General features: G+C 32.4%; 2 protein-coding genes across 2 annotated transcripts; one reads left to right on the top strand and one right to left on the bottom strand.

Annotated features, from left to right (window-relative positions):
• Positions 1-1,094: 1,094 nt before the first annotated feature.
• Positions 1,095-20,978, bottom strand: LOC6643967 (serine/threonine-protein kinase meng-po). Its single transcript, XM_023176649.2, has 2 exons — positions 20,517-20,978; positions 1,095-2,718 (listed from the first exon to the last, which is right to left on the bottom strand). Exons 1-2 carry the CDS (start codon positions 20,527-20,529, stop codon positions 1,361-1,363), a joined length of 1,371 nt encoding a protein of 456 aa, XP_023032417.1. The 5' UTR covers positions 20,530-20,978; the 3' UTR covers positions 1,095-1,360.
• Positions 15,693-16,609, top strand: LOC6643968. Its single transcript, XM_002067040.3, has 2 exons — positions 15,693-16,118; positions 16,176-16,609. The coding sequence occupies exons 1-2, from the start codon at positions 15,808-15,810 to the stop codon at positions 16,582-16,584; spliced, it is 720 nt and encodes a 239-aa protein (XP_002067076.1). The 5' UTR covers positions 15,693-15,807; the 3' UTR covers positions 16,585-16,609.
• Positions 20,979-22,630: the final 1,652 nt, after the last annotated feature.

The following is a 22,630-nucleotide window of genomic DNA, read 5'->3' as shown; positions in this document are numbered from 1 at the left end:
TACTCTTTCAATCTTACAAACATTTCAAAATATATTTCACAAATTAATTTACATTTCTATAAATTGGTCATTCATTTTTAACTAAGATTTGAATTGATTGTTTTTCTATTACAAACAAAGAGTCTTGTTTTGGATAAATATATAATATTACAAAATTTGCATATTAAATCGGCTTTGATTCAATTAATTTAGATTAAGAATATGCTGATTACCAAATTGATTATAGCCATTTGTAAGAGTATTTTAATGTTTTGTGGGCATAAGGAATTGAAATTAAAGACAAATTAATTAATCAATTACTTACGGTAAGCAATTTAGAAACATTCATTCAATTGGTAAAAGTCATTCAACCAAACTCTAAAGTTAACAAACGGAATGAACAGTATTTAAAAATATTTTTGAATAAATTATAACCATATTTACGAATTTGACTTAAAAATGTCAATTAAAAAATTGATTCGTAATTTATGGAATACGATATCCTTGCTATATATGTAGATGGCTAATTTTATCTTTCATTCATCTATCTACCTTTAATATGAACCAGACTCAAGTGTATTAAGTGAAATCCAAAAACTTTTAGTCTGAAACAAGAAAAATGTGAAATGAAATCAATATAAAAGTGTTATTTTGTCATATAAACTCGGTTTATGTTTCTATATGTATTATTTCATTTGCATAAATTACAATTAAGATATACAAATTTTGTTTGTGTTTTTGGTTTTTTAGGATTATATACAAAATCGTAAAATACACATATATATATATATATAGATATCTACACATAGAGAGTCTTAAATATAGTTATAATAGATAAGAGTATGTATGTATACTATATAGATTATAAATTATAGACTATTATAAATATAGAAATACAACACGACTTAGTTTACTAATAATTGGTCATATAATGCATATGCATTTTAGGTTTAATAAATTCTAGATAATTGCATTAGTTTGTATCCCGTATATATCTTATATTAAATAAGTAACGCGTAAATCACACATTATACAGAAATATATGTACCTATATATAAAACTACTATTATTTATAGATTTTTTGTTGTATTTTTTTTTTTAGGTTTTTGTATTTTTGTAGAGGAAGACTAGAAAAGGTAACACTAGTGGAAAGTTATCCGTCGACGTGTTTTTTATTTTTATTTTATGTTTTTCATTAGAAATTTCTACTACTTAGTAAATTTCCGTCTATATTGGAGAAGTACCTTCTCATGTATCTTAGAAATAATGCATATAATTAGCATATGTATGCTTGTATACAATATATGATCTTATAGATCTACAAATTCTCAAAATTGTCGAAAAAAACAACTAATATCTGTTGTAGCTACTCGGAGCTAGTCTATTGCATTAGATCCAATGCATGCAAACTTTCAACATCGGGATCATAATTGGCATCACATGTCTTAAGCCAATCCCAGACACGCCTTCTAACCATCGCCTGATCAATGGGTACATCCAGACCATAGCTGGACATCATACGCTTAAATCTTAACTTATTCTCATCACCTGACAATCTGCCCTCGCGCTGATTAAGATAGATGCAAGAGTCCTGATCATGGTTATTTGGTGAGATGAGTGTCGCTGATTTGGATGCCGATATGCGGCACTCAACCCAACGATCCTTCATGTATTTGGTAACCTCTGTAATCTTGCAGCGATCTTCGGGATCATGACTCAAATACTTGCGGAAGCAACGCATTAGGCGCGGAGAGAAACGTCGAAAGTTGTCCGGCACTTTAGTGGTCTTACGTTGCTCGTATTTCATAAAATTGGCATAGCCCTGATCCTTGACCCAATCAGCGGCTTGCCATGGTGGATTGCCAGTCAAAATGTTGTACAATAAAATGCCAAATTGCCAGGAATCACTTATCGGCAGGCACTGAAACCTTTCGTTCTTAATCAATTCCAATTGCTCGGGCGGCACACAGCTGGTCCAAGTATGCTTTACCTTGTGGACAAGCAAACCCTTCTTGGTGGTGGCTCCAAAATCGCAAAGCTTAACACGTGCAAAGTCTGGAGTGAAAACTAAAACATTTTCTATCTTCAGATCGCGATGCACCAGATTCTTTGAATGCATGAAACCCAATGCCGAACTTAATTGTTCCGAGATCAATTTACAAGCCGTCTCATGTAAACCATTTGGTCCTATATTGGTGGCCAAGTCTCCATATGGAGCATGCTCCATGGCAAATACATAATAGTCTTTAGTCTGAAATGCCACTGCATATGCGCTCAGTATGTGACGATGATGGGATAGCTCATAATTATAATGAAATTCCTTTTGAAACTCCTTAATAGTGGTCAGTTCGGCATGCACAGCCTTCAAAGCCACCAGCGTATTGGTGGGTCGATGACGGCATAATAAAATTTTGGCAAAACATCCCTCAGCCAGTGTCTTTTCTATATTGTACTGATCGGCAAATGTCATCAATGGCAGCTCCACATCCGGAATCAAATGGATTTGTCCACCATCATTCTTGTCCGGCTTCTTATAGATGCTGCTGCGACGACTAACCGAGGCAGCTCCAGGAACCTCCAGTCGTCCTGTACTAGTGCTGGTTGGCGTTAAAGGAGTACTACAACGTTTCTGATTGTTGTGATTGGTACAGGTGCTGCTATTATTGTTGCTATTGCGGCTATTGGTGCTGCCGCCATCGCCAAATGAGCGACGCAAACGGAAGGAGAAAGAGCGTTTCTCTGCAAGGAATAAAAAAAGAGAAAAACTCAAGTTAGTGCTGTGAATTTCAAATGAAGTTTTAAAAAATATGAAAATTACTTTCTAACGAGACATATGTACATAGGTCTCGTGATCTATTAATTTGGAATCTATATCACAAAACTTTCTCATATTTCGAATAAAAGTCTTATAGTTTCAAGAATAATTAATTGCTAATAACTTGTCTCCCAACCATTGCTGGTTTTTATCTATTACAAGGCATTGTTTTGTATTTCGGGTTCATTAACCTAATGGTTAGAATTTATATTCTATGTATAAGCAAATAGTTATTTGTGGATAAGAATCGACTACTAAAAATATATTTATAATTTCTAGATTTCTCCTTTGTTGATATTAAAAATTTTTATACAAAATGATCTATTCTTAAAATTGTAGTTCCATGTTTTTATTATTATTTATAAATTCCATTTAATATTTGCTTTGAACTTGACTTCATGTTTTGTCAGTTTAACCCAATTAAAATTTTAAATAAATTTACATTTTATATGTCCTCTCTATAAATCATAAAACGATCATATGTTCCTGAGAAACCACAGCTACTAAAATATATACATATATGTGTTTTGTATGTCCCACAACTCATAAATTATTGTCTAATGCATTTCTTGGATGCCTGAGATATTCAGCAAATTTTTTGTTTTCGTCTATGTAATCAGGAATTAATTTTAAACACCTCCCTCATGAATGATGCCCATCTATGACATATGTGAAATACGAGTGTGAAACGTTCAAGAAACATGTCAAAAACAATTCGGGGTAAAATTGTATTTTTGTATGAAAAATCAAATCGCATCACTCCCTATAAATGTTTGTTCCTGATTTTCCAGCTAAAGCAATCTCATCTCATTTGGTTGAAAAATCAAATGATTTTAGACTCGTTTTTCATTTCTGCTTGCCTTTGCGAGCAATAAATTTGTGTGCTGCCTTCAAATTAGATCGAAACTTAGGTAGGCGTCAGGCCCCACACAAACACTACGCAGATTCGTCTATAAATGATTCCAAAATCACAGTGACTAAGAAAGTGCTGACGTCTTTCAGATCTCGATAAATATATATATATAAGTATATTGTAGACGAACTTAATATGTTATCACCGCCCCTTTATCTACGATCTACGCAAATTCTGTACTAACATTGTCACAGACAATTTGGCGACGTCTCGATCTCGATCTCGGGGCGTGGGTGTGGGCGATTCGTTTTGTGTTCTGGGGAGGGCTGTAAGACCCAAAGCGATTTTCTATGTTTTGCTCTGCCATTTTGATAAATTAATAATTCGCACCGAATAAACAACAAATGGCCACATAAAAGCAAAATGTTCACATCAAAAGTTCGTTATAAATCAAAACAAAAAACGAATAACCCAAAAAAATATAATAATTTGTTTGATTGCCAGATGAAGTCACAGCCACAACAACAAGATGTTACTTTGTTGGGTATCTAATCATAAATCAATGAAAAAAATAGATAAATGAGTCCAACCAGCTGCTGCTAAGGGCAGAAATAAAGGTCAATAATAACAAATCGAGTGCATGGAATTCTTAAAATTTGTATTAATGACAATTGTGTTTCTCTGATCTTAAAGAATCTTTACAATTTTTACATAGCTTTTTCTGTAGTTAGTATTTAGCCTCAGGACATAAAACAAATGATGCCAAAGTGTATATTATTAAAACGAGTTTTAAGAGCTGCGGGTATTAGCCTTTAAAAACATTATTTTGACTGCTTTAGAACCAGTTGAGCCCTCTGTATTGCAGGGGGTTTGAGACCATGTCAACTTTTTTCTCAGTGCATTGTAATTACATTTTAACAACTGATAGCTCAACAGTTTAACAAGGATTTGTCCTCTATTAAAGCTTCAGAAAGTATCGTTTTATAGGTTTTTACTCATCCTCTAATCATCAAATTATGGAAATTAATTTGCTCATTGAAAACATTATTGAATTTTGTTAAGCAAATAAAAATGCAGAGCTGCTAAGTCGTTGTTTTGGCAATATAAATTGAATTATTGATTATATTCATAAAATATTTGTTAAACTTTAATAATTTAACTTTAAGATTGATAGTAAGCTGACATAAATAATTTGAAAAATATGCCAATGAATCTAGCAGATCAGCTAAAAGTGTTTGCCCTCCTTTGATTTGTTCCATTCTACCAATATATAATACATATAATAATGGCTAATTTGCTTGAAAGGATATCTATTCTATTTGTTTCGACAGAATATGTTTCCATTGACGAAACTTAAATCACTAAATTACCATCATGTGCGTCACAAACTTTGAGTTGAGACTTATGGGGCAAACATAGATTTTGTCGTTGCTGGCAATTAACCCCTCGACCAGCAACAAGTCACACATCAAGTTGGCAGTACAGGACAGCAAACAAGCTAAAGTTTTGGTTTGTTCTTCTACTTATTTATTTTTTTTATTCTTTTTGAGTGACCATTTCTATTTCCGTTCCAGAATTGATTGGCTAGAGGCCAGAATGCGGGCAATGGCCAACTACAAATCCCTAATAAATGTGCGCGCCCCCCAAACAAATATGAAAAGACTTGAGAAGAAAACTAATTATAAACCATTAAAAACCATCAACAGAGATAGAAAAACCACAGCAGTCTGCGTGTGTTCATAAATCAAACTTTCACTTTTCTTTAGCCGTTTTTTCTTCTCACTCGCATTTCTCATATACAAATTATGTCCATTCGCAATTTCATTATTATACAGTATTATTATTATCATAATTCTGTATTCTCACTTTGTTGGCCAAAAATAGCTAATAACAAATGAGGCAGGGTAAAAAGGGTTCAGGCGAAAGGGAGGCAACAACCAGGCAATAATGCAATTTCGAAGAGTATCTAAAATTAAACGAAGCCAGAAAAATGCTAAATTTCCGTATAAATTATGTGCTGCTGCCGCAATCCTACACAGTGTATACAGTGGGTCAAAATAAACAGACAGACACACTGAACAGATGGACAGCCATCTAGTTCAAATGGGGGAAATTTTGTGCAATTGCAACAACAAAGGCGCCAAAAGATCGACCCAACAGTGGGGCATGAAAAACACATACTTGTGACAACAAACCAAAAACGTGAATTTAATATACGAATCTAAAATACCCTTCATAGGCAAGTACATGGTTATTCAAAAGCAAAAACGGCAGATAAGTATTATGGACTATTTTTGGAAAGGATAGTTTTTATAAATGTAAATAATATTAACTTGTAAAAATTTGTTATTCAAAATAATTGCTCCCTAAAGTATGCTTCGATTAAGTAAAAAGCTACGTTAAAATCACTTTTGAACACTTTAATATCAACCGTGCAACAAAATGAATGCACATGTTTGTAGTAGTAGAGTTTGTCTCATCATTAACTATTCAGTATTTTATTATTCTGTAAGCAATCGAAACTCAAGGTTAGTGTAATACTGTAAATCATAATACCTGGCAAAAACAAGGGTATAAATTCTATGACCAAGTCGGAGAAGGCAACACAGCATCAAGTTGTATGACTGACTGCCAAAATGACTGTGCTGGCTGCCCGTTTCTACCCCCTTGCCCGGCGCAGTGCTCACGCCCCATCGCCGACTGGACCCCGTTTTTCCCCCTCCTGCCACTACTTGGCATTACGCCCGTTTGAGTGCGCGACTTTGGGGGCATTGCTGACGTCAATCGGCAAGTCGTTGTCGGTCGGCGTGCCACATAAACGCACATACACTCAGACACCGATACACACGCAGCTAGAGATAGATACAATTTTAAGAGTATTTGTATCTATAGGCCAGGTCGAAGAGGCTGAGGCAGCCAGCCGTGCGGGCGTCTTAGTTTTTATTATTGTAACAATACTACTTATACATTGATCTCTTTATATACATAGAGCAATACCAGCCCGGATTGCTGATGATTATGAGGATGATGATAAATTGGTCCAGACCGCGCTGTCTGCGAAATTGAAAATTCCCCTCAAAAGCACATAGTCTGCATTACCCGCCCATCTCTTGTCCCTCTCTCCAAAAAAATAATAAAGAAACCAAAATTGAAATGTATACAATTGATTCGCCAGCGATCTTTGTTGTGGTCCGATTTGGGAGGTGGAGAGCTAACTTAAAAGGATGAAATCGCTTTTAAATCGTTTCGAGCTGGCAGACCTACGACAATCTTTCAGCCATAATAAAAGCACAAGAAGAAGCAAAAAAAAAAAGAAGAAAAAAAGTACACAAATTATAATTACAAATGTATGTATTGCTACATTTTGTCGAGGCTATAAATAAACATTGATTGTTTACCGAAAGTGGGAGAACAAATTGGGTCAACAAATTGCTTTGTTACCTTTGCAACATTTACAACGTTCTCGATGTTGTTTGTTGGTTTTTCTTTGGAAATATGATTCTATTTACAACTTTTGGGTGGTAATGTTTTCAAAAGCATCTACATGTGAAATTGTAAAAATGTTTTCCAAACTAATACGAAAACAAAAAGAAAATGTTTACAAAATAAAGTTTTACAATAAAATTTAAATTTCCATATATAAATTAATTCAAGGTTCACAACATTTAATTTAATGGAACTAAATCGAATTAAAGAAACAAGATTTTTTAAATCTATGAACCTAATAATTATTTAAGTATAGAAATAGTATCTAAAAGATTCAAACTAATTAAATAAAAGCAAGCAAATGTTTACAAGATAAATTAATACAATTATTTAATGTCTAAAATAATTCAAGGTTCAAACATTTTATTTACTGGGGTTAAATCGAATTAAAAGAAACAAGATTTTTAAAATCCATAAACTTAATCATTATTTAAGTCTGGTATAGTATCTAAAAAATTATTTTTTTTATATTATCTCAACTAATTCAATGTAATTTACTGGGGTAACATTGAGAACGAAAAAAAGCAAAGATTTTTAATATCTCTTAATTATCATTTAAGTCTAAAATCTTATCTAAGAGATTCAACATTTAAAACTTATTTAATCTAAGGAAAAATAATAGTTCCTCTCCTGAAATTCTGATAAAGATCAAGCAATATCATTCAATAGGTTCCTAGTATCATAAAAAAGGCCTCAAACTAAATTTTTTTTTATTTATGGGCGTTATAAATTCTTGATCCATTTAGGATTAATATATGATTAATATATTTAATATATGAATACTTTTTGTGAAGTTTCAACTAGTCTGTCTACTACGTTTTAATAAATCTTTCGAATTACCCCATAGCAAAAATTTTCCTCTTTCCCCGGGGGAATGGAAAATAAAAACAATATAATTTTAAACATATTATAAAATTCAATAAACATTAACGACTTTTAAACAAAAATTTCCGTTCCTCGGAAAATGAAGAATAAATACAACCAAAAGGAAAAACAAAAAAAGGAAATTAAAATAAAATATATTGTACAACAAATACGCAAAGCAAAAAATAAAAAAAATATATATATTTACGTCTGAACCAATTTTTTTTTATTGTTGTTTTCTTACTATATACTTAGATCGGTGAGTGAGAAAAAAGAATAATATACTTATATTAAATTTGTTATATTTATAAAACGCGTTTAATTTTATGATTGGCTTTGCTTTGCTGCCACATTACTGAGAAATTCAGATACAAATGTATTAATAGCAAAATAGGTGTGTCCACTCCCCCCACCCCAAAAACCTCTTCTTCTAGGTATATACATACATACAAAGGTATGTATGTATGTATGTGATGTGTGGGGGTAAAACACTTCATGAAATCAGACAACCGAGGGCAACCGCTCACATGACCTGCACACGACCGGTACAAGTTGAAATTGTGTTTCGAAGAGAAGAAAATTGGCCACATTTTCAAGCCGCATTTTCCAGGTGACACTTGCATGTCATGGCTAATAAGGCTGAAAGGCTAAAAACAAAAAAAAAACTTACCTTAGCAGGCGCACACATACACACACACACACTCATGTACTCGGCAAACAGTGAGTGGCAATAGTTGACGCCCACGCTCGATCTACAATAATTTATTTTAATAGTTCCGCCTTTACGTTATATTTAATATTTGTTTTCTTCAGTCTTTAATTTTTTTTCTTTTTAATTTGTAAATAAATTTTTATAAATAGCCTCCTGTAAACATATTTTGCCGGCTATAGACAAACTTTTAATTACGCGCGCGCAAAAAAAAAAGAAAAAATTTCGCATTTTAAATAGCAATACCTCGTCTAAAATACCCTGTTCCAATCAAGAGAGAGTAACATAAAGTTTGGAAGAACAAAAGTTTTCTTTCAGTTGCACTCTGCTAACTTAAATACAGAAATTGGAATTTACCCATACGATAAATGAGCTCGTAAATAATCCAGAATATACCCTGTGCCTTAACGCTTTACAGGGTAAAAAAAAAAGAAACGCAGGCAAAAAAAAATTCGTGTAAAAGTAAAAATTCAAGGTAAGGTCAAGGTAAATTTCAACGTAAGAGTACAACGATCATTTATCAAAATTTATACCAAAGAGAAAAAAATGTACAAAAAATGAAACATAGCTAATTTGTAGACACTTGAGCAAATATAATAAATAATATTTAAATAGTTCGCCTACGGTTGAAGGCAAACCAGTTGGTTGGCACGGGACGGGGGGGAACCAATAAATTATTGATGCCCCTTTTGGAACCACCTTGCGGTGAATCTGCTCTGGCGATCTTCATCTCGGCCACCTTGGGGGTCAGATGAGTCAAAAAGAAAATGAATCGCAACAACTTGTGCAAATAAATAAAATTCGCATTCACATACATCGCATGTACATACCTATCTATCTATATAATATGGAATGAAAATGTGTGAACAATTGAATTCAACAATTGCTGTTTAATATCTTTGTCTATAATTTTTCTTGTATACTTGGAATACACAACTTTAAGATTGCGGATCGTAAATAATTGTAATACTTATTTCTTTCACTGCAGTCGATTTAGTTGACGTCAACTTTTATTAAGTTTGTTGAGTGAAACGATAAATTTAACTCATAAGGAAACGGAAACGATTAGTATGATGGGTGTGTGCCACTTGATTTGCTTAGAACTAAATTCATGTTAACTATTTGGAATCTCAGACCGAATGAATGTAAATACATCGCTAAGAACATCGAGAGTTCCTAGAAATCATTCTTTCGAATAAAGCATTAAATTTCTTATGAAAAAAAAGAAATTCAATAGGTTTACAAATGTTTTAAAAATAAAATAAAAGCTAATTTCATAAGTAAAGATGTATGGAAAATTAATTCTAAATTTCATTTAGTGATTGGTCAGTTTGGAATACCTAATTTTTAGATTTTATGTAGCAAGTCAGCAAGTTATCTCTTTTCAGTGAGCGAATTTATTAAATTTCTGTATATGTAATTTTTTATTATATATTTCTTAAGGAATTTTGCAAACAAAAGGGCAAGTTTATTATTTGTAGAGTTAATAGTTAATTTCTATATATCTGGATCTTAACTCATTACGTTTGTTATATAAAATATTTGCAGTGTGTTTTTAGTTTAAAAAGTAATGAAGCTCTATCTATGATTTGCAGCAGAATTGCAACGCAAAAACTAGTTGAGGATTGTAACTTAATAATAGGAAAAAAGTATTTGAAATGCTTAACATACCAAAGATTACTTATTTGGGCGCCAAGCTAGATAATCCTCATTAACTTATCATCTCATTTATCAAATATTATTTACTTTTATACATACCAAATTAGCGTTTTAATCATAATTAAGTTATAAAAAGATTAAGGTTTAGTTAATTAATCTACAAATCTTTTGGTATATATAAAGAACCTATATTTTTAATAATTTGTCTACATAATTTGCAAAAACTGATTACTATTTAACCACATACTAATAAGTTAAAAAATAGAAACAAAAAGAAACTCGACTATTATTTGAATAAATACATATATACACGCTGGGAAAACAAACAAACAAAATGTCACTCCAAACACAGTGAACGCTTTTCTCTTTTCACATATGAAAATAAAACGAAGCAAAGTTAAAAGAACTTTGAGTAGACGTGTCGAGACGAAAACAATAACAATTTAGATTCATATTCAGATTGATATTCGCAATGGAGGGAAAGACAGATAGACAGAAACAGAGAGCACACGGACAATACTCTCAATGGCAACAACATCATCACGTGCATTGAGTATACGCCCCCTGGGATTTTCTTTAAAATAATAGAAAAAGTCACCCGGTTGAAACCGGTTAATCCACACTTCAGTTCACATCGTTCGATTTCAATTGAATGGCAAAAATTTGGCAATATTGAATCTAATTATTATGCGATTAATTTTTATTGATTCACATAAACAGCTTAATACATGCATTTATAAAATTCTGTTAAGTGTTTTGTCTGCGGTTTGAGGTTTTCATTTGATTTTGTCTACCACATACATGTGTACAAATGTGGGATATGTCAATTTGGGAATTTTCCAAACGAATGATGAAATCAAAATTATATTTTTGGACTCAATAATATCATATAGTTCAATCAAAGAGAAATTATAAAACCAACAATTTTTAGTCACACGTAAAATCTTTCAGATGCGTAAAACATTTTTGCATTTTTTTTCCCCCATTCTATATCTATTTAATACAAAATAGATATATATATATATATATATATAGAGGTATATATATATATATATACATATGTTTATATAAGTATTTTTTCATTTACGTTTCATGTGATGTCTGTCTAAACTGAGCAAAAATTAATAATTTATTAAATACTACATAAGTATAAAAAAAGAGAAGAAAAAAAATAAAATAAAATCATTTTTGGATGCCAGCAGGAATATAGGAGAAATCGCCCACGCATTTTCGATTTCGCTTATATTATATCTTGGTTATGTTTTTTTTTTTTGCTGCTTTTTGTTTGTTGTCTGAACACGAAAAGACAAAAATAAAGAGAAAGGTAAGCTAGGTAGGTAGTATAGGGAATTGTCACCTTGGAATACAAATGGAAGCAATTGTAGAGAAGTTTGTTGTCTGTTTCCGATTAATTTATATTGGCAAATCTTTTCTCTTGACAAACGATGTCCAACCAAACCAATTTTTGGGCATTTCAAGTCTTGTCAAATGCTAAAACTGGCAGCATCTATATAGTTACCTGCATAAATTTCTAAACTCTAGCATTAACTAAGATCCAACAATTTTTTACAAGTTAACACTTAATTCCTAACATTATTTATCCATAGAACGTAGTGACCTGAAACATGTCTAAAAAATATCTAGTAGACTAGGAATAAGGCTTCTTCATGGCTCATATCTCAAAAAATGTACATTTAGAATAAGTAATAAACTTGTTGCTTAAAAATAAATCAAATAAATTGGAAATACAACTTAAACGTTTAAAATTAATCATGGACGAATTCATTCATCGACGTTATGCCGAGAATATGGAACCGCAGGATGTGATAGACCTAACAACTTTAGGAGATGATCGTATATTGGATGAAGCCGAGAGTAAGGTGAAGGCCTACCAATGTCCCATATGCCTAAGCAATGCTCTGGAAAGTCCGGTGGCAACATTATGTGGCCATATATTCTGTGTTGATTGCCTAACACCAATTTTGAATATGGAAGCAAGATGCCCAATATGCAAAAGTTATGTTTGTATTCACCAACTTCGACGTATTTATTTTTAAAAGTATTTTTTCTTATTTGTTACCATTTGCAAATGTTTGTAAAGATTTTTCTTGAGATGACATAACAAATTTTGTTCGTGCTTTGATTTGATTTGACCCTGATTTGTCACTCAAACAATTAATAAATAGGCCCATCAGAAAATAAGAATCATTTTAATGTTCTCATTATGAATTTTTACAATATTTAAGTACATATTTTTATTGCGTGTCAATGGCAAGAAGCGCGTCATAACGCACCAACCAAACAGTTGGCCAAAAAAAAAACAAAAAAAAAAGAACACTACCAAGCAGTTCATCGACTTTTACATACTCTGTAACATAATTGTAAAGAAAATATATTCAATGAGATTTTATTAAAAATCTGGTTAAGTGAACTAATCCCTAGATACTTTTTGAAGCACTTAATATACCTTTTCCTGCCATAGCTCTAGGGTATAACAAAAAAAAAAGTGAAATAACTTATGCATTCGGTGATCTCTCAATCACCTCTCTGTCCAACTGCTTCTCTTTCTCACTCTAACAGTATCTATCTTTTTCTTTTTTAATACTTATATACATTTTATCTTTTGGTTAGCCATAATATTTTTCACGCCGACAGCCGACGGCACGACCTTGTCCCACGGCTCGACGCGTAGAAAGCGAAACAAACCAAAAAAAAAAACAAATGGAAAGAAAAATGAAAATGAAAAACAAGAGCCAAAATATAAAACAACCACTGAAATTCGTCAAAATCCTGAAAAAATAAAAACAAAATTCTTGTATTTTCTTGAATGCAATCCACAAAAATGTGCAAATATGTGCCTATATAAACTATTCACACATGTTTCGGCTCAATTTAGATCACATTTTGCTTTATGATAAAAAATTGTTGGTCATAAAAAACAAATTAGCATAAATCTCAATTTTATGTCCAGCAAAAAAAAGATTTTGTGTATGTACCTACCTACATATCATTTGCCATAGAGCTAAGAAAAAACACTAAGCTAGTTCTTTTCAAGTTCAAGTTTTATCCCATCCAAGTTCATGGACAAAATATGATTAATGTGATTAAGTTTTTAAATAATAATTATAATTGAATTCATTTACGTACATTCAATTCTTAAATCACTTGAACTTGTGCCATTTCAGTTGCCCAAGATGAAAAACCCCGTTGCACTGCATCTCAATTAATATTAATTATGCACTGCCTCAAGAAGGTTCATTGCACTATACACACACACACACACATACTCACACTTAATCGTACTCAGACTATGCACTTTCATAAATCTTAGGAAACACTATTAAATGCCTTTGCTATAACTCAAAATGAATTAATTACATAAAATACCTCACTGAAAGCCAACAAAAGCCAACAATTGAAAAATCACTTTTACGGAGACAGAAGGCCCATTAGCCAGACGGAAAGACAGACAGACGGACAGGCAGCCCGGACCAGAACGTATTGGTGTTGATAAAGAACATCTTGAGAATAACAAGATACCCAAATAGCCATAGTAACACAAGCACACAAACGAATTACAAACTTATGCGAAGATATTGCGCATACGAAGCGTGTGCCAATGTGCCATATGCGATGCCAATTAAAAAGCATAAACAAAAATAAAAATCAAACAATTTTTTGTGTGTGAGAAAAGTGAAAGGTGAAAGTTACCAATGTTTCTCTTATTTAAACTTCTGGGTATGAGCACACTACAAAATATATTTTAATTCAACAATTTAAAATAAATAATAATAGCTTAAATAAATCTAAACGTCTCCTGATGGTTTTTTAAAAAAAAACTTTCTACTAGTTATTGCTTTTCTTAATCTTTTCGGGTTTTTTGCTCAGATTCAAATTATTGCTTCACTTTGACTAGAAATTCTACAGACATATAAATCTGAAAACTTCATTACAACATTTTTGAATAATTGCTATTCTCTGTGATAAGGTAAATAGATATTATAAATTTATCTGTTGATTGTAGCTGTGGTTTGTATACATATCATATTTATAAAGATTTCATGTTTTCACCCAAATGTATTTTGTCAGTTTATGGTTTTCCTTTTTTTTCAATTTATTTGTTAACGATCACATTAAAATTGTACTTTGTCTGCGTGTGTGTGCGTTTGTATATGTGTGTGCCCACCCCTTTTGTTTATTTGAGTAATATGTACCCACATATATTGAAATGAGCAATATTTGTTGGGCTTGACGTGCTGTCTGACGAGTTCAAATTTCGTCCATTATCCCAAAGTATTCACTGTCTGCCGTTGAAATTTCAAAAAACAATTCAAAAATTGGCTTCGCACTTCATTAATGATTTCAGATCTGCTCATTGCCCAATATTTATGTACACATAGAAGAGATACACACAAACGCATTTCATTTATATGAAATATAAACGAGTTCTAGTATCTATAGAATTTTGAAATATGTATATTGCTTTCCCTGCCGCATCGAGAGAAACACAAATTTTGGCTAATTTAATTTCCGCTCTTTTTGCACTTGCATACCAAATAGATTTTCATCGGAATCAATCAAATAGAATCTTTACGTTTTGCTTCAGTGACTTTTTTTTCGGTTTTTAATATTATTTTTATTTGTAGTACGAGTATATCACATGGTATTCGGACAAGAAATATGTTTGAATGTACAACGTGACGTATAAGCAATATTTTTGTTGTTTTTGTGTTTAAATTTCAATTTGACTTTTATTAAGAATGATGGGTATCTAAAGAACTTTTAATAATTCGTTGAATTCTTGTTTAATAAATCAGTTACGCATCAGATCTTAATTAGTAATTGATTCCAAACCAGCAATAACTTAAATTAAAATTATTAAAATACAATTTCTTTATTTTTGAATTATGTGAATGCAAAGTGAATTGGGTTATTTTGAATCCAGGAAATATTTGAATGCAACGGTTAACAAAATATACAATTTTTAAAGAAATCAATAATCAATTCAGTTTAAAAGATTAAAATTCACCTAAGTTTATTATTAACAAAATTGTAGAAAAATGTTGTAAAAATGTAGTGGACTTTCTATATAGTTGGGATGATAAAAAAACAGGGGCCAATAAAAAGTAACAACATTGCGAAATCGAAGCTCAAATAAAAAGGATCTCTTTACCAAAAAAAGGACTTTACACTTTTCTGATCCTCGACTTTGAACGCTCCCAGATAGTTTGCTTACTTATCAAATATATAAAATGGTTTTTAATAAGACAGAAAGAGAACTCAAAATAAATCTACAATTTAAAAATTTAATAGTCAACTGTATTGAAAAGCAGGCGCTTGTAATTGTCAAACATTCATTTTAATAAAAGAAAGTTTCAAATTTAGTTAACGCTGCTTTCAAAAAATACTATAAACCTACAACATATTATCTACTAATACACAATGAAAATAAACCATCATGATGAGGAGCCCCATTTAACACCACAACTTAAGGACCACTATGAAAATGAAGCTGAAATTTTATCTTTACTTGTGAACCTAGAGAAACGATATCGAGACTACTTTGAATACTATCAATGTGAAATCAAGGCACAGAGAATACTTATTGAGAGATTGTGGCTACTGACCCAGAGATATTTAATACTAATTAGCGCAGTTCCGTGTTGTCGATATCCCGAAGTATATACGCTCTCCGCCGAGGAAACTATTGTCAATGAATATGAGGAGAAACTAGAAGTGATACGCAAATCAAAGTGAGTATAAAAAATGATGTATAGATTAATGTAGATTAAGTTACGTTTACCTTTTAGCAAGGATATGAAATACAGAGTTCTCGAATTGGACAAATATTGCAAGCAATTCTATAAGGCCTACGACAAGTTGGATAAGACCATGGAAACACCATTTATAATGGGCGATCAGCATCATCGTTCGATTCGAACTCATAAAATAATGGTTGCCGATATTTTTAATTATTTTCATGCTGCAGTATTGAAACTGAAGTGCTTTATGCATCAGTTGGATCCCGTGAATTTGGAAAGTGTTGAAGATTATCGTGAAGTATTGAAAACTGAAGGAAATGCCACAGAAGTCGATGAGTATCTGAAGACACAATTTGTCTACTGTCATTGCTTGCATCCAAAACCAAAATGTCCTTTGGTTGAAGTTAAGTGCGATTATCATAAAATTGAAAATTTGAAGTTTGTTAGTCGAGTCTAAATAATAAACTGAAGCTGAAATTGCACAAGATTTTCTTACATTGACCTTCTGAACTTCTGGCGATGGCTATTTCCATTAAGCAGAATAAACAGCCAATTTTTTGTGTTTTGTTTTTCCCTTCTAATGATTGAGAGAACTGGAGGAAGGGGGAGCAGGAGGCATAAAATAAATATTAATGGGCGCCGTTTTGTTGGTTTTCTTCTTGACGAACCGCAAATAGAATGTGTCATTAGGAGCCCTTAGAACTATTTGTTCGAGTCATTAACATGGCTATTAACTTGGTCCGAAATAGTTAACAGAAGATGAACAGTAATGTACCAAGTAATTATTATTTATTTGCTGGATTAAAGACAATCTTTAGTTGATGTTCTCATCTGGCAATGAAATGTTTTTATTGCCCATTCAATTCAACGAATTCTAATTCAATGCAATATTAAGAAATTAAAATATGCCCATAAAAAGACCAAAGATTCCTTTTACACATTTCGGGTGTAATTTTTCATGAGGCCGTCTAAACTCGAATGATTTAAAGTTATTTATTTTAAAGTAGAAGCAATATATAAGATGAAAATACAAAATTCAAGTTCAATTCGTGAACCTTTTAGACAAGAAAATCATTTTGCACCTGTCACCATTACCATTTGATGCTAATCAGTCTATCCTGCTGGCATTTCTCACACAGTATCCTGACTTTGAAAGGTTAAATTATGAACACAATTTCACACTGAGCTTTATTTAAATGTCAAAAACAAAAATTTAAGCTGTAGGATGTCATGGCGCACAGTGGCGCAAAGTAATTGCCAAGTAATTGGCTTGGGAAAATGTCATTTTGAGAATCAATGGTTATATTCACCTCTGAACTTTTAGCTGACGCCAACAAGAAATTCTACTTCGATGCTTCCCAGCATTGAGAAGCATGTCAAGCGTGTCTAATAGAAACACCCACAGACCACACACACGCACAACAAACGGCATACAAAATAGCAACATTTGCCCCTTCCAGCTCCCACATAAACACATCTCCTTTGCCATCATTCAGGTGGCACTTGTGGATGGCAATCAAAGCGCATTTGTAGCAACTGAAGAGGCGCACCCAAAGGACGACACTGAATGTTCAAGGATAACCAAGGCTGGACAAACACAACTGCCGCTTGATGACTGTCTATAGAGTCGGGATATATGTATATTGTACATATACATACATATATTATGCTTATGTATACATATATATTCATATATAAAGATTGTGTGTGCACAGAAATCAGAATCTCGTGCGTCATTGGATTATGAGCTAGAGGCGGCTGTCTCTGTCTCTCCCATCGTCTACCATCTACCATCTCCCCACCTCACATCACACTTTTCACATTTTATACAATTTGGATAAACAGAATTTCGTTGGCCAGGCCCACAAGAGACCATGTTTATCATAATGACGTTGTCGTTGTCGTTGTCATTTCTCGCTTGCCTTTCTTTTCGTTTTGGGTTTGGTGTTGAAAGCATTTTTAGCTTTCAACTTTTACTGGTTTATTTTTAGACTAGGATAATTGAAAGGAAAGCCACACAGGGAACAAACAGCAGGATATGCTTGCCTTCATATAATTTCAATTGAAAAAAAATCTCTGCCCTATTGCGTGTGTGTCTGTGTCTATAGTTAGTTCTTGTAACCAGCTCAACAAAGAGTCAAAATGAAAATCCTCAATGGGACCTATGTATGCCGATATGTCTATACCCTTACCAACATTAATGATATATTCCTATAATTCGTAAACGAAATCAATATTACTTATCTCCTTCCAAAATAAATACAATAAATTTAAAAATTAAGTTAGATCAAAGCCTAGTCATTTAAACAAAATATTTTAGCATGGGATACATTGAATATGGTCAACATAAGATACAAAATGTAATCAAATTTATGAAATATTCAAAAAAGTTAAACTCTTTTCCTAAACTCTTAACTGTAAAGATATTTCTCACATAACAAATGAATATATCTAGGGAAACTAAAAAAATAGAATAAAAGAATAAAAAAACATAAATTAAGGACTCTAGTGATTCTCTATTGCCTTTTTTCGTTCGTTTTCAATCGTTGATATTTATTTAATCTAATCAATCCATATGGATTTAATTAATCCAACGAAACTATCTTTTAAGCAAAGTTTGTCGGTTTTATTGGCGTTTCTTTTGATCTAGTCGATGTACTTCTTTGAAGGGTATGTAAAGGATTATTTATATAACAACTGTGGGGGCGGACTAGAGTACAAACGTCATGTGGCGCTGAGTTTCCCATAAGCTAACAATGGCTGTGATCGGATTGAATGACAAGTAATCTAAAAAGGAAATTGTGCAACTGTTTGAATAGCCAAGTAAAATGTATATATTTTCAAAGAAGGCGGAGTCCTGTTTACAACAAGTCAGTCCACCCAACCAGAGATAGAGCGAGAGTTCAAGGAACTATTAATTGACAGGCTTTCACATAATGGGATAATGGAAAACAATGATGATTGGTTGACATTTGATAGGCACAGATATGGCTTCTGGATGAAACGAAAAATATGTATTTGTGTTTTCTTAACAGCATTCCGAGATCAAAAGACGAATGTGACAAAGTTATTCATTATTCTAAAGCTAATGACAAATTCATTATATAATATTTACTTCTGTTTTACCCTTTTTGAACCCAAAACCAAATCAAAGATATTATTTGTGTTTGGTAACTGTATGAGTTCACAGACTAACAATAAGACATAATATGGACAGGCAATCAAAGCAGCTTTAACTAAAGAGCAATCAAATAAAATTTGTGAATTTTTATACCCTTGCAAAAAGGGTATATTAATTTTGGTCAGAAGTGTGCAACGCATAGAAGGAAGCATCTTCGACCATATAAAGTATATATATTCTTGATCAGCATGACGAGACGAGTTCATATAGCCATGTCCGTCCGTCCGTCCGTCCGTCCGTCCGTCCGTCCGTCCGTCCGTCCGTCTGTCCGTCTGTCCGTCCGTCTGGATCAACGCAAACTCCTCCTAGACCGTTGGAGCTAGAGAGCTGAAATTTTGCATGTAGGCTTGTATATACTGCAGGCGTTGTATATCTCGGATTCAGCCGGATCGGATCACTATATCACATAGCTCCCATACAAATGGCAAAGTCACGAACAGTGACTTTTCTCAATAACTTCGTTATTTTCTGAGCTATTGTCATGAAATTTAATATTGGTGAGTTAATTACACATATAAACAACTATGCCAAATTTGATCAAAATCGGGTGCCTATATCATATAGCTCCCATAGGAACGATCTTTCGAAAACAGTGACTTTGGTGAATAACTTCGTTACTTTTGAAGCGATTGCTTTCAAATTAAACATTTGTTAGTTTAATATATCTCTTAATGACTGTGCCAAATTTGATAAGGATCGGGTAACTATATCATATAGCTCCCATAGGAACGATCGGTGGAAAACAGTGACTTTGATCAATATCTCCGTTATTTCCTATGTAGGCCGTTCTTTCGCAAACATTAGCCTTTTTAGCTTAAACGTTTTTTCACTTTGATGGCCGTTAGGTAAGGAAAGAGTTACCAAAAAAATTGCAAGGGTATACAAACTTTGACGAGGTCGAAGTTAGCCCCGGCCCTCTGGTTTTAACTATATTTAAGAATACTGTTACCTACTAATCATCTAATTGAGTAGTATTATTTAATATGTTAAATATTGACAGCTCTCAACAATTTTTTCAGGTTACTAATTGAAAAGTTTCACTAAAAATGGTCCCATTAAAATAATATTAATCTGAATTCCTATTAAAGTTTTTATATGTTCATAAATTTAATTAAAAAAACGTATTTAAGTAACTTTTTCGAATTTTAATACATAGAATTTTAATAGAAGTTTGAAATAAGTGACATAAGTGATAAGGTATAACTTACCGATAGTGCCCATTTCTAAAGCTTTAAGGTTCCTTTTTTATGGTAATCCAAATATGTAATCCAATATTGAAAATCTTCACCTTTAGTGATTTTTTTTTTTGTATTGCTTATAATTGAAAAACAGATTTAACTGCTCTGAAATTGTATTTGATATAATCTTTTTCGATTTTGCAACAAAACGACAATAAAGCTGCAGTCACACTTAGATAGTCACATTGCAAAAGGTCGTATTGAAACTCAAATTATTGAGAGATGATAGTGTTCAATGATATTTCAGATAACAGGTTGCACCACAAGTTGAATTCTGCCACAAGTCAAAAAGAATAACCAAGTGTCGAAGGTGGCAAAGTGAGCGCGCCAAATATGTGTAAGTACGTAAATGAAAATCGGCACTCGAAGAGATGGAAAACTATACACAAAAAAACACAAACAGCGAAAGGCGCGCAAAAAATTAACTTTGTCGGCGACAAAACACGTCCAAACGTCAGCAGTTTTCCGTTAAAAATGTTTTCGCATTTTCCAACGGCTTCGGTTTTTATATTTGTTGCTCTAAAGTTCGTGGCATGGACAAGCGAATGTTAAGCGCTCGTCTGGCCATTCGGAAAAGCTAAAGAACTGACGAAACAAGAACACGAAGAACGAGGAAATTCTTCTCTCTCTCACTGCATCGTTCTAAGAGTTTTCCAAAAGAAGCTTTGAATGTGGAAAAAGCTTTTATTTTCCCAGGTGCGGACTTACTTAGAAGTCTTGTTATTTAAGTTTTCATTTGATATTGGAAGGGCTTAAAAATTTGAGAAAACTATAGAACATAATTAATAAACTCTAGTTTTGAAATTGTGTGTTCGTTTAATTCTTTTTTAAATTGGTAACTCGAAGTCAGCTCTGGGAAAGAAACATAGATGACTCTATATCAAAAACTAACAAGTTGTCTTAACAGCACAGCTCGTCAACCACTTTAAAGCTGTCAACTCATCCCACCACTTTAATGCTAAAACTTAACTGAGAATTACATTATTAGATGGAATGATAAAGAATTGCACAGCTCCCTTATAATGTTTTTCACAAATTCATACACAAGAGTTGTCGGAAATTAGTGCAAATCCATTGTGGACATTGAATATACGTCCTACTTTAAATATTATTAGGTTTTATTGTATATTGCTTTACATTGACAACGTTATTTCCATTTTAAACCTTCAACAAAGTAGGCTTCAGGTAATTTATTTGAACAAAACATAGACACTAATTCCAAGACTTTATTTTAACACAGTACTTTCCACGGTTTTATATCAGGAGAATGAGACAGATGAAAACTATTGTCAGTCATTTTAAAATATATTACATATGTACATATGTACATATATATACATATACCTTTTATAATATGTACACTATATTTTCAAAAAAGTTTTAGTTTATACGTTTTAGGCAAAAAATTCTTATATAAAAATATAAATACTTTTAAAAATATAAATACTACCCAATGTGATAAACGCCTAACTATAACAGATTTTCTCAATATTGAAAATGAAAAGAAACTTTACAACCTGCCTAAACTCTCGAGATATTTGACGGCGATATATATCGCTCGAAAAGGCCTTTCGATTGGTATATCGCTTATCTAAATCGACGGTTCTCAGCTTGGTTACTTCCCCTTATAGATCTATTTCCAAAAATAAATACATACACACTTTAAAATTAATTTATTCACAAATACAATATAATCTGCTAACTTCAAAAAACAAAATAGCAAACTTTGGCTGTGCCGAAGTAACTATAATTTATTCAATAATTTATTCACAAACTTAAAGACCAACTGGGACAAGGTATATATACAAATTGAACATTTTCATCAAAATTTATCCGTTCATTGTTACCAAATAAGTTAGTGGAATTTGAAAAACAATGATTATGCAATCAGTTTCTGGTAATTTGGTAATAGGCTTTCATTCTCCACACACAACAGTACAATAAATAAATCTACATTTAAACATTTCTTACTTTCCAAAGAAAAATGTTTCTCCTTTCGCAAACAAAAACCAATGCCATGAAGGAACGCCCACAATCTGTCAGTAACCATATCACTTTCATCTTTTGCCCTGTAGGTGGCCTCA

This window comes from Drosophila willistoni, assembly GCF_018902025.1.
Source record: "Drosophila willistoni isolate 14030-0811.24 chromosome 2R unlocalized genomic scaffold, UCI_dwil_1.1 Seg167, whole genome shotgun sequence".
In the NCBI taxonomy this organism is placed as follows: domain Eukaryota; kingdom Metazoa; phylum Arthropoda; class Insecta; order Diptera; family Drosophilidae; genus Drosophila; species Drosophila willistoni.
Note: the sequence above shows the minus strand (reverse complement) of the source record. Positions and strands in the feature narration are given on the sequence as shown.